Genomic DNA, 19004 nt, shown 5'->3' on the forward strand with positions numbered 1-19004 from the left:
ATTTGGAAATCGTGGTCCTTCTTAGGTTTGTTCTCTGCGACGTACTATATCAGCCACAAATCTCACCCATTCTTTTAACTTTAACAGAGTGATGTGGAACGCGAGTGAAACGTGGTCCATTTTGTAGTATTGTTCAATTTAATTTTTCTTGTCAAATATTTATCTGTTTTATTAATTTATGAGGTTGTGGAAGAACATTCTTGTTGGTCTCAATAAAATTGAATCCAGATCCTTTGAATGAAAAATGTGATCAGAAGAATTCTTTTTATTAAGGATAGTCAATTAAGTTATTCAAAAAATATTAATTATCAATAAAATTAATAGATATTTCATATATTAACATAATAATTAATTATGAAAAAAAAAACACTTGTTGGTCGTGGATATTTGCATTTTTTTTGTTATCAAACTAAATGGCGTTAAAATATCTTTCCTAACTTGTACCATCTTTCACACGTGTTTTTTTTCCTTTCCATTTTTTAGAAGACAAGTTTGTAAGACATGCCACCAGTGTTTTTAGATTAATTTTGGTAAAACAATTTACTACGATAATAAACATGTATAATTGATGAGTATTGAGATTATTTTATTTTGATAAAAGTATGTGTTTTTCAAAAAGCTTCTTTCAAAAGAATAAAGTAATTATTTCTTTAATAATAATTGAACTAAAATAAAAAAATTTGAACCGGTTTTTTTGGAGAGAAAAACTTTTCTGAAGAGTTTTTAAAAAGGTTTCTCTAAAACTGAAACAAACATGAAAAGCATAACACTTAACTATTAACCAGAGGCCATCTTATATTTTATTAAAATATAGAAGGCATGTAAGAACACGCATCATGTGAGGAGTGATCACAACTGAACGAAAGAGCAAGTTCATCGTCACAACTGCATCTAAGCAATGGTTTGAAATAATATTGATTGTAAAATATTTATGTATTAGGCTTGAGATGGTTGTGCCATCTTTGGTGCTTCCCAATCCTGTTGGGCAGTAACTTGGCAATTTGTGACCATTTCTATAGCCCAAATTGGTTCACCAATTCCATAAGAGAACGAACTAAAAAAACCACAAACTGAAATTAATTAAATAGGGTGGAATGAGAATGGAACTTTGTGAAGGAAACATGGTTTGAGTTTGTGGTTTGAAGCAAAAGGCTTCTTGAAAGGTATGGGAGGTGTTGTGGCCTTTGGAAGTTTGAATAAGAGACTGGGAGCTGAGAAGAGAATGTTGCAAGTCATATCGGGAATAAGGGCTTCTTATGGTTATAAGTTGTAGTGAGACCTAGAATTCGAAGTAACAGTGTAAGGGCAAATGTGGAAAATAACCTTTAACGCATTAGCTTTTTACGACTTTAGCTCATAGTTAGTGTAACGCTTCAGGTTCTACTTTTTGCCACCGCTAAAAAAAAAAGGGGGGTATTGTTTATTATTTATAAACACTTCATTAATATTTATTATATTTTTCTCTCTTCTTATCAAAAAATATTGTCTGAACTACTATAATTCCAATCATTTTTTGACACAACACACACACATATATATATATATATAGATAGATAGATAGATAGCATGTGTGATTCTTGTATAGCGATAATACTTTTAATTACTTAAAAGGTTATTGAATGCTAACATGAATTCACATTCATTTTCATGAGAGTCATTTGGAGGGAGAAATCCTTAATTCCATTTGAGAGCTTTCTGCTCACTTTCTATAAAATTGTTTTAAGTGAGAGTAATTATGCGAAATAGCAAATTTAGGCCATTGTTATATATATACTTTCTTTTATAACTAATAGGTCTTATTAATTATTGCTCCAACGATATTAGTTAAAAAAACTAAAAAAAAATTATATAAATCATAAAATTTTTATTTTCAAATTATTCTTTTGAGGACTTTTGTATATATTATTCAATTTCAAACCAAAAAATAAAAAAACAGTATTTTTAAAACAACATTTTAAAAAAGATTATAGACAAAATAATTTTTCATCTTTCAATAAAAATATTTTTACTTTAAATTTTTTAATGAATGCTTTTAGGATTTGTTAGTATTTCCCTTACTAATATACCTCATCATATATATTGGTTTTTCAAAAAATACCCTTTATATACACCTTCCTAAACTAAACAAGTAATAAAAATTTTGTGCTGCAGATGAAGTTTTTTCTTTCAAGGCGACATTCTCCCTTGTGTCCCTTTATTTAATCAACGTGAGTCATTGTCCGATCGAGTCCTTGAACCACGGTTCTGTGAGAGTGTTTCCGAACAACAGCAATATAAGCAAAAACATCAGAAGCCATAACTCATCCAATAGCAGCTCCTCCATCACCTCCACTACAACCCCATAACTATAAAGGATGGTGTATATAAAGGGTACCATTGAAACATTAAACGCACCAGGAGGTATATTAGTAACTAAGTGAGGTATATATAGCAATTGTCCAAATTTATAATCCCTTGAGAACCTTTCATTGAACTATTTACTATTGATCCTACCTATCACAAGGTTAATCTTATCATAATTTCATTCAAACATTTGTAATCTACACAGGATAATTTTCATATCTTTAATTGTCGGTTATAACCAAGTCAATATGAGTGGAATTTCTTAGGTACTCATAGATGAATTGACGGTTAATTATCTCTTGTCTTATGAAATCGGATACAAGAAAAATCTTTATATATAGAGAGAGATTAGTCGAACAAGATATAGCAAATTTAGAGATGTTCTATACTTCTACACCAAAAGTTGGAGACATAAATCCTATATAGCCGAAAGTTAGATACATTAAAAAACTGATCGACTATATATGGAAACTGAAATATAGTCACAAATGACACAAAACGATACACCGGTTCTTCCACTTTTATTAATAAATAAAAAGTATTTTGCACCATATATCTTATCAAATTAAGACCTTAACATAAATAACCATGCATGCATATATGCCTCCTTTAATAAGTATTTAGCACCATTCTGATTAATTTCCCTGTTCATTGTACCATATGGTAAGTGTTTCAACTATCAACATTAATAATTATTATCAACTTGCATTGGCGCATGGCTGCTGCTGCTTCCACTGAACACATCACGTACGTTAGCTCAACATACAAAAGAGCAAGCTCACAACTGCATCTTATTCTTCTTTGGTTCTTTTGTAGCATCTTCAGCAGCACTAACCTTTTTGATGTAGCCATGGAGGAGTGACCCTTCATAAATTGTGTGCTTGTGTCTCTTGCAATTTTGGCGCCGTTTGGTGGTGTTCCAATGGTTCTTAATGGTGTTCTCAGGCCTACCAGGCAACCTTTTTGCAATCTCCGACCATTTGTTTCCAACTTTTTTATGGGCTTTTATTAGAATCATGTCTTCCTCCAGGGTCCATGAGTCCTTCTATAGGATTAATAGACAAATAAAAAACGTGTGTGAATATATACATGAAATTACAGAGGACAAATGAATCAAAATTGGGCACCACTATGTTTTGTTGCTAGCTATAAACTAATGAATATATATAACAGTAGGTGGTGAAATATATAACAAATTTATGTTACATATGAATATAAACCTGAAAATAGTTATGCTGTTAGTATTTTATTTATTTATTTTTAATGACAGTTTTTTTTTCTTTTTTAAAGAAAAAGTATTTTTTTTTAAAAAATACCAATGTTATTAATACATTTTAATATAGTTTTTTGTATGTTGAGGTAAATCTCCTTAAGATTTCACTAGTAAAGAATAGGCCCATGATATTTATTAGGCTTTAGCTATCTCACTTTTATCGAGGTAAATCTTTTTGTTATTGACAAAAGCTTACTGAACTTATAAATTATGTGTTTCGGTTAAGAACACATGTCAGAAAAATAATGAAATTTTTAAATAAGTTTTCATATAAAAACATCGTAAAGAAGTTATAAAAACAATTTTTAATTTTTTTTTTACACTAATCGTTAAAAAATTTAATTTTTTTTATTGAAGTATAGGAGTAGATATATCAAGCTAGAAACATCATAACACAAAATAAATTTAAAATAATATTGTTTATATCAAACAGTAAAAATATTACATATAAATGTCAAAAAAATTATTTAAATTTATGTATTTCAAACAATGTGTAATAATAAGAATACAATATTGATAAAAATGTTACATCATACTATCTCACAATGACACGCAATTGTAAAAATGAAACAAATGTCTATAAAATTTCCTCTAAAGTTATTGCTAAAAGTTTTTGTTTGAATAGATTTCACATCACACAAAATAGTTTCAAGGCTTTTCTTTAATGTTGTGATTAAATAATTTTTTTATTGATAACATACGATCATTTGAGGAAAAAAAAAACATTCAAAATTTACCTAACTACATAACATTCATCTCTCACTTGAATATACATTGCAAGAGATAAAGACAAATTTTAAACGAACATATTCTTCTTTGGAAGTATTTGTTAGAAATAAAATAAAATGTATGTTTCGAAGATTTTTTTTTCAGAAAATTGAAATGTTATAAAAGTGTTATACGATCATATTACCATATGTATAAACACACGTGTAAAAAAATTTTTTGTCATGAATATTCTTAAAAAAAAATAGTGTCACTTATAAAATTATACACATACAAATTTAATTGCATGTTTTTTTTTATTTCTAATGTTTATTTTCGTTATCACCAATTACTATTAAGTAATTGAATGTTTATGTTTAATTTAACACATAAATTATGTGCTATTTTTATATAAGTTAAACTTTAATCCCTGATTAACCAAGAAAAATGGTGTATGTATATCTACGAAATAAGAATAGAAAGGGAAGGAACCTTAATGTTTGGCTTGAGATGGTTGTGCCATCTTTCCCGACACTGCTTCCCAATCCTTCCGGGCAGTAACTTTGCAATTTGCGACCATTTCTTAAGTCCGAATTGGTTTACCAATTCCACAAGAGCACTAAAAAACCACATACTCAACTTCATTAAATATTCACGATTATTTTTCACCATTAGAAAAAATCTTGAAATGAAATTAATCAAAGGAAAATTAAAATCTACTCAAATTGCATAAAATTTAAAGACATAACATAATTGACTTTTCATTTTGTTTATGAAAAATACAGCAAAGAAAACTAAAATTAGAGACAAAATAATTTATGTATAATTATTAAAAATTGTCATGAAAATTTTTATGATCCAATAATAAGTAAGTGAAATGTAATTTTTGTCATTAAATTTTTGTTCATCGATGATTCATTGATTTTTTCATAGTAAGAAAGAAAAACGAGAGAAAAAGATAGAGAAGGAAATAAAATTGGAAATTATATGCATAAATAATTACAACATATATATACTTGTCCTGTTCCAGAGTCCACTGTCCTTTGATTATGTTATCATTTGCAATGTTGGTATCCATATTCACCTTTACCACCTTCATATTTTGTTGCACACTCCTCTGATTAGTGTGCCAATGATAGTCACCCATCACCAATCCATACTCATTAGAGAGAGAAAGAGGTGATGATGACTTGGAGGAAGAAGCTTCAGATGAATGAACCATCAATTGTTGTGAAAAATCCCAAATGATTTTTCCTTTATGGTGGTGACCATGCAAAGCATCCATTTTGTTGGGGTGGTGATGGTGGATGTTAACAAAGCCTCCAAGGAAAGACCCTCTATACAAGGGGGTGGTGATGTTGGAGGAAGGACCCTCCATCACAAAGGTAGGCACATTCGTGATGAAGTCTTGAAAATGATGAAAAGTAGTGTTGTTGGGGTGAAACATGATGGGCTGGGGTGATGGTGGAATTAGAATCGAGCTTTGCGAAGGAAACATGGTTTGAGTCGTAGGTGGGAAAGGGCTTGAAAGGTATTGTGGCCCTTGAAAGCTTGAATCAAATTCCATGCAGAAAAGCTCTCAATAGTTGAGTTGCGTGAGTAATGAAAAAGAAAAAGAGAAAGAGAGAGAACTTTTTGTGTGTTAGATGTGGGGAAGAGGAGTTCTTATGTGATGGTGGGACCTGGAAATCCAAGAGACAAAGTCGGGGCAAATGTGAAAATACCCATTGATGCATAAGCATTCTACTCTTTGCTACCTCGAGAAAGAAAATGGGGGTTTTATTCCCATTTCTTTTATTTTTGGTAAGAGTAACGAACAATTCATAAACACTTTGTTTTAAAATCTTCATTAACATATATTATTATTTTCTCTCTCTCTTTTCTAATTGAAAAATTATTGTCTAGACCACTATGACATGCAATCATGTGAGTTCTTTCTCGTAATCTTTTTATCTCTTTTCTTACTAGATGTTAACTGTGTTTGCAAATCATTTTTATAATCCTTTTTCCTTCTGTTTTGCATTAAAGTTGCTTTTTTCCTTCTTTTCTGTAGTAAAGATATTTTTTTTTTTGAGAAAAAGAGAGGAGTTATGATGCAATCGTTAAAAAAGTGTTGTATTTTTAGGAAGGTTTCTGGATAGGTGAAAGAGATAAGAAAGATTCTGTACAGGTAGAAGACATGACTTATTATAATGCATTACTGATTAAGAAAACTTTAATCACAATCACAATTGGTATGCCTATAAAACTTTTAGTGAAAAGAAAAAAAGCCTGGTCTGGGTACTAGAGAACTGAAACTGAGGTTTAATGTGTAAAAAATATAATTATTTCAAAAGAGTTTAATAATATATTATCTCAAATTTTGTTGTTCATTAAAAAATTAATTGGAATAAAGTCTAGTTAATTTATTAGTCTTCAATATATATATATATATACATACATATATATCAGCTTACAGCCATGTCTAACCTGTTTTTTTTATCGAATATATGTTGTTTATAAATTTTAAAAAGAAAGTCACGAGAATTAACATATATAGTTGGCTAACATTTTTTTCCCACTTTATCATCATTTCATCTTGATTATATTATTTTTATTCGTCAAGGTTGAAGGTGAGAAAGTACAATATATTTGCTTTTGATTCTTTCAATCGAGAAAAATCATCATTTTCTAAGGAAAGTTAGGAGACTGTTCAACAAAGCACCAAACCATATATGGTAAGAGAGATACGAAGTTTTATGATGATTTTCGTAACAATTTAACTAACCAGATATTTGCTGACAAAAGGAGCTTGAATGACATCATAAAATATTAATTGTGAAGATCAACATGTAACCGACCGCTTCAAAATTTTGGCGTTTCCTTAACTTTTTTAATGTCTTATTTTTCCATTTAATAAAATATTAATTGTGTAAGTCTTTATAATATTAAAATTAAGCATTTATACAATATAATGTAATATAATATATACACTCATAAATTTTTAACCACCACACTTTCTTATGCAAGTTATTAAGTTCTACATTTTATTATTTAAGAATTTGATTTCGTTGAGGAAAGAAAAATAATGGTGTGTTATTTTAAGAAGAAAAAAAAAAGGAAAAATAACTTTAGTACTATTTTTACCTTACTTTAGACTATAATTCAGTAAGATCTCTACTTAACCATAAAACTTTGTCTACTCTTAAGGATAAGATCTTAATTTTTTTGTCAATATCGTTCTACTAGGAGAGGAAACTTTTCAAATAGGATGTAACTTTCTCTTATTTTCTCACACTTGTCTTTGTGGGCTTAAGTATTAAAGTTTTTAGCATGTATATCCTTCACTAATACTACTATCAATGAACAATATTATCAAGAATATAAAATATAAATAATATTATTCTATGTTAGATATATGAATTGCTAGCTTTCATACCTTCATGTGAGGCTAACAAGGCCATATTTATTTATTGTAATTTAATTTAAATTAATTTTAGTGACTTATACATAAATTGATTATGTAGTTTTCAATTATTTTAAATTAAATTTTAGTTGGATGAACAGAAACATATACCAGAAATAACACAATATTCCATAACATAAAAATTAAAGTTCTACACATTACAACAACACATAGACCCCAGGGGTTTAGAAAACTCCCCCATACCTTGATTTCAAAGCTTAAAGTACGTTTAACGTGTAAAAATATAAAATTTAACTATATATAATTAGATTTAAGTGAATATTTCTAAAGAATTTAATCATATATTATCTCAAATTTTGTTGCTTAATAAGAAATTGATTGAAATAATGAATAGTTTACGTTAGTCTTAAAAAAACAAAATATCAACTTACGATCATGTATAACCTATTTTTTCATCAAATATTCTTTTTATAAATTTAAAATGAAAGAATCATGAATTAACATATATAATTGGCTAACATCAAATTCTTTTTTCCCACTTCATCTTCATCTCACTTGATTATCTTATTTTTATTTGTCGAGGCTGAAGGTGAGGAAGTACAGTATATTTGCTTTTGATCCTTTTGATTGATAAAAAGCATCATTTTTCTGAAAAGTTTGGGACTTTTTAAGAGAGCACCAAACCATATATATGGTATGAGAGATACAAAGTTTCATGATGATTTTCGTAAAAATGTAACTAACCAGGTATATGCTAACAAAAGAACCTTGAATGACATCATCATCAATTTCGGGTTTTATGTTTTAAAAAAGAGGGGCAAGAAAGTCAATTTTGTGTCAAGTCTATTGCCATAATTTTTGTCTCATTTAGCATCGTGTTTGAAAATTGAAACTAAGGGTTGGGTTAAAGATCAACATATATGTAACCGACCCCTTCAAAATTTTGACCATTCCTTAGCTAATTTAATGCTTTCTTTTTACATTTAATAAAATATTATTTGTGAAGTATTTATATATATTATAATTAAGTAATGAAATAAATGTTGATGTTTTAATAAAAAAGAGACTTTTATTATAATACAATATGATATATACACTCAAACTGTTAACCACCTCACTTTCGTATGCAAGTTATCAAGTTCTCCATTATATTATTTTAGAATTTGATTTATTTAAGAAAGAAAACTAATTGTGTTATTTTAAGGATAAATTGATCCGTTAGTCCCTATATTTTAATCAAATTTTTAATTAGATTTCTAAAAAAAATCTTTAAATTAGGTCCTAAACTTTTATTTATTTTTTCAATTAAATCCTCTCGTCACACTATGAAAATTAATTGTCAACATCTAATTAGAGGTACAAACAATAGACTAATACTTTTAAAGTGTGTTGTAACCATAGTTAAGCTAATTGTGAGAATTTTATAGAGTTTCAATATTTTGTATAGCCAAACAATTATGAAAAGATTGTGAAACAATATTTGAATTGAGTCGACTTATAAAAATTAAAATTCTCTATAAACTTTTCATAATTGATTGAGTTGTGTTATAATACACTTTAGAAATATCAGTTTATTGTGTGTATCTCTAATAAAGTATTTATGATTAATTTATCATGACATTAATTAGACAAGAGGACCTAATGAAAATTTAGGGACTCAAAAAGAGAAAAAAATATTTAGGAATCTAATTAAAAATTTGGTAAAAATATGGAATCGTTGGAGGCAGTATTGTAATAGCCGAAAGATTAGCTTCACTAAGAAACTAAATATACTGTGACTGAAATTAAATAACAAACACAAAACAAAACATGGATAAACTTTCAATTCTTCAAGGTATAGATGGATCGGATTGGATTAGGTTTGATTATACTCATATTTTTTTGTCTTGACTCTTGACCTTTTGATTTATTATGAAAAATAAACTTTCTTGGTCAGTCAATGTTTGAACATTTAAAAATTATTTTTTTATATTTTATAAGAGGTAATTTTTTTTGAACAATAATTTATTTTTGTCTAAAGTTTTATAAATATATAATGAATAAATATCATCCAAAAAGATTAAATTGTGACTATATTTTTCACATTTACCTTTGGGTCAATGTTATATTGATAGTCAGTCATGATCCATCCATAATCACTAGAGAAGCAAAGAGATGATGGCAATTTGGAGGAAGAAGCTTCAGATGGATGAACCATGGTTTGCTGTGAAAAATCCCATAATGCAAAGCATTATTGTTTGGTGCTAACGTCACAGGGTGACGATGGTGAATGTTAACAAAGCTTCCAAGGGAAGAACCATCACCTATAGAAGGGGTTGGTATCCCATAGAAAGGGGTGGTGATGGGATTGGAAAAACTCTATCACAAAGGAAGGGTTGTAGGTAGGCACATTCACGGTGCAATCTTGAAAATGGTCGAAAGTGTTGTTGGGGTGAAACATGGGTGGTGGTGAAGGTGGAATGAGAATGGAGTTTTGCGAGGGAAACATGGTTTGAGTTCGTGGACTCCAGCAAGAATTTTCAAGGAAAAGACTTGAAAGGTATAATGGCCACCGGAAACTTGGAACAAACTCCATGTTGAAAATTCACAATCGAGATAGTTTTGAAAAAGAGAAAGAGAGAGAAATTGTTGTATGTAATATGGGAAATAGAGGGTATTTATAGCTATAAGCTGTAGTGGGAACCTAAGTTTTCTATGGCTTTGATTCAGAGTTGGTGTGACTACTGAGGTTCTACTTTTTGTTACTGTCGGTAAGAACTGAGGTTTTTTTGGCATTTACTTTTTTTGGGAGTAATTAATAATCCTTAAACACTTCATTAATAGTTATTATTATTTTTTAAATTTAATGGGTATGTACAGTTAATCAATTAGAAATAATTTTCTATATGACTTTTAATTAGTTATTATCAAAGTCAAAAAATTAATATCATATAAAATGATTTGTAATTATATGTCAATGCAAAATAATTTTGTATTATTGATGTATATTCTTTTTTATCTCTTTTTTTATCATATTACAACATATGATTGATTTTAAAATTAATAATTAATCTCACAGATTAATACAAGACTTTTCAACATGATTTAACATCACTTGTATATTTTTTAAAAAACTTTTAAAAAATCATTCATCCCAAAATTATTTTAAGTAAAATATAAAAAATTCTTAAAGAATAAATTATCAAAAAGTAAATTCATATGATGGTATAAGTAATTCTAAGACATTTATTAAATATACCTCCTTTTTATTTTTCTTTAATTTTTTCTCATACTAGCCTCTTAAACCAGTCTCTCATCTCTTTTTCCCTCCATCTTGTACCTCATTGTCGCACCCACCATCTTTGGATTCATCTCCGTCTTACCCAACCAAAAAAAATTCCCAACTCTTAAAAGTTCCCAAACCAATCCTATGCTAACTGCCAATCACTTTTAATTTAATGATATAAATCTAAGTTTACCAGTTAAGGCGATTGATATTTTCACTTTCCCTCTATTAATATATTCCCCTTTTCTTTTTATTTTCCTAAAATATCCTTGTAAATGCACATTTTCTCCCTCGCTTTCTTTTGAAAAAAGCACTCCCTTAATCTGCAAATTTACCTATTGCATCATACCTCCAATGTTTTGCCTTGTGCCCAAAATCCTATCATGCATTCTCAAAGCATCTACAAGAGTCATGTAGAAGAAAATATCAAACCCTGAACCCTCTCAGTAGTCAATCTTGTTCTTAATTTTTATTTTTTATTTTTGAAGAAGCAAAACAAATTTCATTACGAAAAAAAGATGTCAAAACCACGTGATTAAAATAAATAGATAAAAAAACAAATCTTGTAAATAATAACATTAACTAAATTAACTCGTAATCAATCACAAAATACAATAAATCAAACTAAAAAAAATCAAATTAAAACAAAAAGGCTGTAGAAGAAGAGAAATGTATGAATGATCTCAAGCCACCCCCACCCCAAAAACACACAGATGTGTGTGTCTGAAACTACCTAGAATTGTCCTTCAAACAATTCAACACTACTTCATCACAAGCAATGGACTTAACAAATTGAAACAAAAGGCTGTAGAAGAAGCCGGCAACATATGATCCAATAGATTTCAATAATAACATGCTGCCACTCAGAAAAGTGGAGGAATACAACATCAAAATGATAGTAGTTGAATAATTTCTGTTCATCTATATGAAGTCGAGTTTTACCAAAATAACAAAAAAAACCCCGCAATATTCTTACTAGGTTCATCTATGCAATTTCCAGGCTTCTACAAAGCCCCTCAAAATATATATTTGCCATGAATTCCACTACCAAATCCTAACTTGCTCATGTTCCAATAACAATTCCCTTCCACTAATGTAATAAGACCAAAACAACCTTAGTATTTATGTGTAGATAGTGTCTGGATAACCAAAATCCTAATCCACATTTACAGGATCATCTTGACCTATCATTCCTTCTTCCTCGGGAATCATCCCTTCCTCCACTTCTCCATTGTAAGATGAATGAGATCCACCATGTCTTCCATCACCCTGGGAGGGGGTTGAGTTTCGGTGAGGACTGCATGCACGCTGCCGTTGAGATGACGGAGATGATTGACCTCGTCCCATCATTGATCGATGAAAACTGTAAACTGGGGAATGTTCGCGAACTGCTGGGCCCTTCACCTGTCTATGAGGGCTAGGACTGCGGCTTCGGTCCCGGTTAAAGCTCTTGTTGCGATCACTATCCCATCCACCACGTTCCATCATTGCCTTGTGAAAGCTGCCACCTTGGGAATGTTGAGGTAATGCGGCCCTGTTAGGACTACGACTGCGATCCCGGTTGACGCTTTTGAAGCGATCCCTCCAACTTGATCCCTTGTCTGGGCTCCGATCCCTATCATTCCTATACCACAAAATAAAACACTTGTAAGCATTACATAAAAAACATGTAGATCAGCATTAAGAATTAAGAATCCTTCAACAAAACCCAAATCCTCTGGTAAAATAATAAAAAAGGGGGGATGTATTTTCCAAAATATAACAGAAAATATCACTAATAATAAACAAAACTAACCTCTGGGACTCATAGTCAAACCCACGGCCTCCACCTCTGCCAGAAGCAGAAGTACCCCTCCCTCCATAATTTGAATCACTACCTCGTCCACCGTATCCCGCATCATTACCCCTTCCACCATATCCAGAGTCATTATTCCTTCCACCATATCCAGAATCACCACCTCGTCCACCAGAACCCCATCGTCTGGATCTGCCCATCCCACCACCACTCCGTGATGACATATCACGAAGTTCTGGAGGCACCTTCTGGTTTGCACCTTCCAAAACTTTGATGAGATCTGAAGCATATTTAGCATCATGGTCACCAAAGAAAGTGTAAGCTAGCCCAGTGGCTCCAGCTCTTCCAGTCCTTCCAATCCTATGAACATAATCTTCCACTCCTGTAGGGAAGTCATAATTGACAACCACCCTGCAAAATATTTATGGTCATTGTCAAATACAATAGTCACTTTTCCAAGACAAGTTCTACTACAGTGGGTAAAGTACCCAACACATGGGCCTCAGAATAAAAAAAATACAATAAAACAAACAATTAACAACCTAATGTCCTTGATATCCAGTCCCCGGGCAGCAACATCTGTGGCCACAAGCACAGGAGACCTCCCAGTTCGAAACTGATTCAACACATGATCCCTCTCAGCCTGGGATTTATCCCCATGAATAGCAGCAGCTCCAAACTGACGTGTCAGATTACGAGCAAGTTGATCACACATTTTCTTGGTAGAACAAAAAATAATTATCTTTGATCCTGAATCCTGTGACCGCAAAATATGTTCCAGCCGTCTTTGTTTCTCCATTGGTGGCAATACTTCAACATGCTGATATAGTAACAAGAAAAATGGCATAAGAATGAAAGCGGGGAAAATAAAACATTGCACCCAAGTATAGCAGTAGCAGACATCAAACCTGAGTAATGGACTTATTAGCAACAAGCTCATCTACATTCCCAATGTTCACCTGTACAGGCTTGACTAGCAGATCAGCTGCAATTTTCCTAACCTCCTTTGGCCATGTTGCAGTAAACATTAGAGTTTGCCTGCGATTAGGCACCTCATTCACAATTTTCCTAATTTGAGGTTCAAAACCCATATCCAGCATCCTGTCTGCCTCATCTAGCACCAGGTAAGAAACCTGATTAAGACTAATTCTTCTCATCTCAAGAATATCATTCAAGCGACCAGGAGTGGCTACCACAATATCTGCTCCACGATCAATGTCTCTCAGTTGAGGACCCTTTGGTGCTCCTCCATACAAACACTATAAAAATAATGAATGAATAAATAAATAGTAGCAAACCCAGCCAGGCAATCCAATGAAGAATGATACTACAAGCAATATTCATTTAACAATCTCAAATTTGTGAGTTCATCAAAAAATTTCAAAGGAACCCAAGCTGAAGCATGAAAACCCAACAAAAAAATAATTTGATGAAAATGAGAACAATTACTTACAGCACATGAAATTCTAGATGATTTCCCAAATTTCACAGCTTCATCTTGTATCTGTGTTGCCAACTCCCTTGTTGGTGAAAGTACCAATGCAGTGGGGCCCATTTTGGAGTTATTGCCAGAGCGCTTGAGGTGAATAAATGCCGGAACTAAATACCCCAAGGTTTTCCCTGAGCCTGTTTTAGCAATGGCAACTATATCTCTACCTTGAAGAGCAATGGGCCATGACTGTGCCTGAATTGGAGTTGGGGCTGAGAACCCAGCATTTTGTACCTAAAAAAGGAAAATCCAGGAGATTGGTTTTCTTTGGGACTTATAGAGGAGTTAATGCCGGAAGAAGCATTGTCCCTCATATGCAAGCCACCAATGCTTGCTGATGCAAGGTAGCACATGAGGAGAGGCCTCTTCTTCCGTACAGACCAAGTGGCAGACTGAATCATGACCAACAGCAGTCCCAGCCACGAACTTGGATGGTTCGGAAAGCCCTTCCAAAAACTTGGTCCACCATAAAGGACGCTCCAAAGTCCAAACTAAATGCTAGCCCCACAAAAGAGGGCACCACAGCGTACGACATTAGCTCCTCCCCAGGAGCAAATATCGCACCTACGACAAAAAAGTAAAGATGGCAGAAAAATTATGAGCCTGAAACTTATAAATTGGAGCTTCAGGAATCAGAGACTTGCACAAGGAAAAATTGGGTCAGATACCTGTGGAAACTTGGGTATCCTCCTAACTGCCACTACTGAAGACAGACAAGAAAACAAGAAAAGAGAATAGAAGCCGATACCTCTCTCAGAAGCTCAGATGGAAAGCCAGTTGACCCAAATGATGCAAGGGGTGGAGGTACATTGTCTCCCTAACAAAAATATGAAAAACCTCAATTAAATTTTAATTGGAGCAAAACCTAAAAGCAAGGCAATCAAATTATATGGAATTTTCCAAATATATTCTAAAACCATTTAATAAATTAACTTTTTTTACCAAAGTATATAGTAACAATAATGAAAGATGCAAATGTACAGAGATCATAATGACATATAATGTGACATAATTATTTGCTATGTAATTATAATATATATACTCACAGTCACAGATATTTCATGCCGATGTCGATAAGACTCAGGAGATAGTCCAGCTCCAGCATCCGAAGCCCCATGACCTCTGACAGAAGAATCAACATTGCCAGCAACATGTGTTCCATTTGAAACATCATGAGAAGCATAACTTCCCCCTTTGGAACTCTTCTAATACAAGATGAAAGACATGAAAGATAAGTCCCCCAAACAAACTATGATGGACAGAAATATACAATTGATTTACAAATACTGCATTTCTTTTCCCTCTACAGCTCTACCAATATGATGCTTTCATTTCCTACACAACTGTAATGCCCAAACATCTGAAGCATCCATTTAAGAAAAAATACAATTAAATTCAATACATGCTTCTTAATGTTTTAGTTCAATACAGACTAGCTTCATCCCATCCCCTAACTGTAGAGATCCTAATACGTATATCATAACCAGTGGTTTCAAATAAATATCAAAAGTTGCTTAAAAATCATCGTCACTAAACCACAACCAATTGGTATAATATTACATACAACTAACTACATATCAAAAAATTCTGTGCCATAGGTCATGTCAGCTACCACATGAACACATTAAAATACAACAAATAAAGTCAAGCATAAGTACCTGATTATTCCGTGATCCAGCTTCGTTAGACCCACCACTGCCATTTCTATCATACCTATCACTGAAATCAGGACTATGACCACATTGCGACCCTTGAGACGATTGTTGAACCTGGACAGAAGAATTGGGCACTGAAGAAGACTTTGGCTGGGCAGTTGAGCTTGAGGAGGGCCTCTCATACTGGGTGACATTAGTCTCAGGATTCCAAAAGTAAAGATACCCAGTCTTGCCATCCACAAGACCTCGCCATGGTTTAGGGAGTGTCGGGTCTGCTGGTGCATAGCGCGGACCCATCGAAGATGCAGTTGCTGTGGCAGCCATAGCAAGGAAACCAGCAATACAATTCTAATATCCAATAATAATAAATTAAACAAGTCAGTAATAACCTACTCGAAAATAAAAAGTAAAACTAGCTATGAATAATTCTCAGTTAAAACATAAAAATGACTAGGTAAAACTAAAACACATTCAAATTAACACATTCGATTTGACAAGTTGGCAACAATATCACAATTAAATTAAAATAAAAATAACATACATTATCAACCAAATCAAACATTCACCGTTAACCTAAATTTCATAATCCAAGCGAATCTAAAATGTTTACACCCAGCACGTTAACAAACCCTAATCTACACCTACAGCATTCACAGCTACGGATTTTCACCAGGAACCAAAACAAATCCGAAGGAAAAACTCCGAAGCTGAAAAAATATCAGTATAACGCATAAAGTACACGGCATAATCGATTTCAGAATAACGCAAATCCAGCGAAAACAATCGCACGCATGCAGCAGCAAAAATCCAATTCCGAAAAACCGAAGCCTTAGATTCAATCAAAACGCACAAACAGTACTCGTGCGTGGGCACACCCTAAGATTTGACACTCAGATCTGGTCGATTACGGAATGCTGTATGTAAAGCACGACATTCACCTAAAAAATTGGGAGAAGAAAAAAAACAACGAAACGAATCGAATCTTATTATACCGATTGAAGAGCGAGAAGTGGCAGTAGATTCTGCGAGCTAGGTCGGGGTTTCTCTCTCTCTCTCTCTCTCTCGGAGATTGAAACCAATTCGGGTTCGGATTTCGGGTCGCAGAGACTAACGGCGCGCTTCGTAAAAGGGGCGAAAAGTGAAAAAAAGGAGGAACGAAAGAGGAGGAAGAAGAGGGAAACTACAATGAATGAAAGTGGGTTATTTATAGGATTCAGAAGGTGTGTATTAATTTTGAAGGGAAATGAAAGGGTTGGGTTAGGTTGGGCGTGTGACCATGGTTAGGGACTTGAACATGAATTGTTGACCATGGTTAAGCGTCGTGAGGGGGAGCAAGTGGCAAGTTGTTCTGTGTTGGATCGTGTATTCAACCGTGGCTGCATCGGCCCGATCCAACTTTTCATTGCATGTCTAGTAAGTTTTGAACAAAAAAAAAAATAAGGATTTTTTAAAGATACGATAGTCTTGATAAAATAATCATATTGGTGGAAAAGAGTTCAAAATTCGAATCTGATGGACCATTATACTCTTTTAATAACACCAAAATACAAATGGTTATTGGTAAAAATCTAGTTTTTTACCAAGAGTTTGGAGAAAATGGAAGGATACTATAATAGTGAAGCTTATTGGTAAAAATCTAGTTTTTTACCATGCGTGACAGTTATTAATCATATTGGAAGTTATTTATTACTTATAATTGGGTGGCTCCACATGCTATGGAACTTGCCAAGGGTGGGAAAAGTCAAAAAGGTCTTGCCTAGAATTAAAAATTAATTAGGGCTCCCATCCAAATACTTTCATGTAGGCTTATGCAGCATGTTGCCCAACATGCAGGTCTAAATATTGCTACAATAACCACCAATTTTCACATGAACGTGGCCACTATGAATGCCACTTTGAATGTGACATTGATAACAATTGGATACAGAATGACAATAGTTTATGCCTGTAGAAATTATTGCCCTAAACAATATGTTGTTTATAGAGCCATCAAAGCCACAAGACTTAACAAAGGGAAAAGAAAAGGCTCATTTTGAAGAAGGCGAGATTGCTATGGTGGAAAAATCTTCCTTCTGTCAAAATTAGTTAGGGGTTTGCTGCTCATCTTCTTTTCACATGTTTAATGATGATTGGTTTCAAAAACTTTTCAATCATGTCGTGGATCGTTAAGGAGATTTTGGATCAAGGAAGGCTTCGACATACTTTGAAGGAAGTGTAGGTACACTCTATATGAATTTGGGTTTTGGTGAATACTATAGAAACGACAACCCAATGTGTGATGCTTCACATCTCATTGGGTAACTTATCATAGGTTTGCTCAGCGATTTATGCCAGACCCATCCTTCATAGCAGGGGGCATGCTTTAGAAGTATTTGGAAGATCTAAAAACAATAAATAACTCTTCCATGGACACATGTGAAGGCTAGGGCTTTAATAAAATCATTCTTCCATCTAGGCAACAAATGGGTGTGTAAGCAAATTCTTTTAAATACTACTTGAATTGTTGAGTACTTATTAATGTTGAGTATTTAGGCAATAAGTTCACGTGGCAAAGACAAAGTGTTGGGAGCAGTTTGGTTTCTCAAAGGCTAGATAGAAGAATTAGTGACCATGCTTGGCGGTTAGCGACAAGTACATACAAAACTAAAAGTGCATATGATTGGCTTCAAAAGGATAAAAGGGCACTGGAAACTTTATGGTCTTGGACTTGAATTTGGAAGCTAAAACTTTCGACAAACATGCAATTACTCATATGGTTAGTCTACCATCTTACTATACTTGTTTGTAATATCTTTCTAAGTAGAGGTATTGTAACTTTACCAACCTTCTCATACTAGCATATGCCTTAGAAACTATTGGTCATTACCTATTTTGGTGTCCATTCATTTTTTTTGTTTAGTTAGTGTGTGGTATCTCGTTATCATTAACTCCTATTTCAAGAATAGCTCATATGTGGGGCACAATGTGGTGGAAGATTAGGGTTTAATAACTTTTTATTATAGTTTTTTATAATTAATTATTTTTAATTAATTTATAATCAAACTTAATAATTCTATTAATCACAATTATTAGT

At 32.6% G+C, this 19004-nt stretch overlaps 2 protein-coding genes across 3 annotated transcripts; both read right to left on the minus strand.

Annotated features, from left to right (window-relative positions):
* Positions 1 to 2832: 2832 nt before the first annotated feature.
* LOC102668949 (transcription factor MYB115) lies at positions 2833 to 6064 on the minus strand. The gene is made up of 3 exons (XM_006579704.4): positions 5338 to 6064; positions 4814 to 4940; positions 2833 to 3388 (listed from the first exon to the last, which is right to left on the minus strand). The coding sequence occupies exons 1-3, from the start codon at positions 5886 to 5888 to the stop codon at positions 3122 to 3124; spliced, it is 945 nt and encodes a 314-aa protein (XP_006579767.1). The 5' UTR covers positions 5889 to 6064; the 3' UTR covers positions 2833 to 3121.
* Positions 6065 to 11820: 5756 nt separating this feature from the next.
* Positions 11821 to 17210, minus strand: LOC100786511 (DEAD-box ATP-dependent RNA helicase 46). Of its 2 annotated transcripts, none has more exons than XM_003524502.4 (9): positions 16924 to 17210; positions 15935 to 16279; positions 15323 to 15478; positions 15025 to 15093; positions 14241 to 14510; positions 13696 to 14046; positions 13330 to 13607; positions 12788 to 13198; positions 11821 to 12616 (listed from the first exon to the last, which is right to left on the minus strand). In XM_003524502.4, the coding sequence occupies exons 2-9, from the start codon at positions 16253 to 16255 to the stop codon at positions 12148 to 12150; spliced, it is 2325 nt and encodes a 774-aa protein (XP_003524550.1). In that variant the 5' UTR covers positions 16256 to 16279; positions 16924 to 17210; the 3' UTR covers positions 11821 to 12147. The 2 variants fall into 2 exon arrangements, with proteins under 2 accessions (XP_003524550.1, XP_006579766.1); XM_006579703.4 differs by having other exon boundaries at positions 15323 to 15481.
* Positions 17211 to 19004: the final 1794 nt, after the last annotated feature.

This window comes from Glycine max, chromosome 5, assembly GCF_000004515.6.
Source record: "Glycine max cultivar Williams 82 chromosome 5, Glycine_max_v4.0, whole genome shotgun sequence".
Lineage (NCBI taxonomy): Eukaryota > Viridiplantae > Streptophyta > Magnoliopsida > Fabales > Fabaceae > Glycine > Glycine max.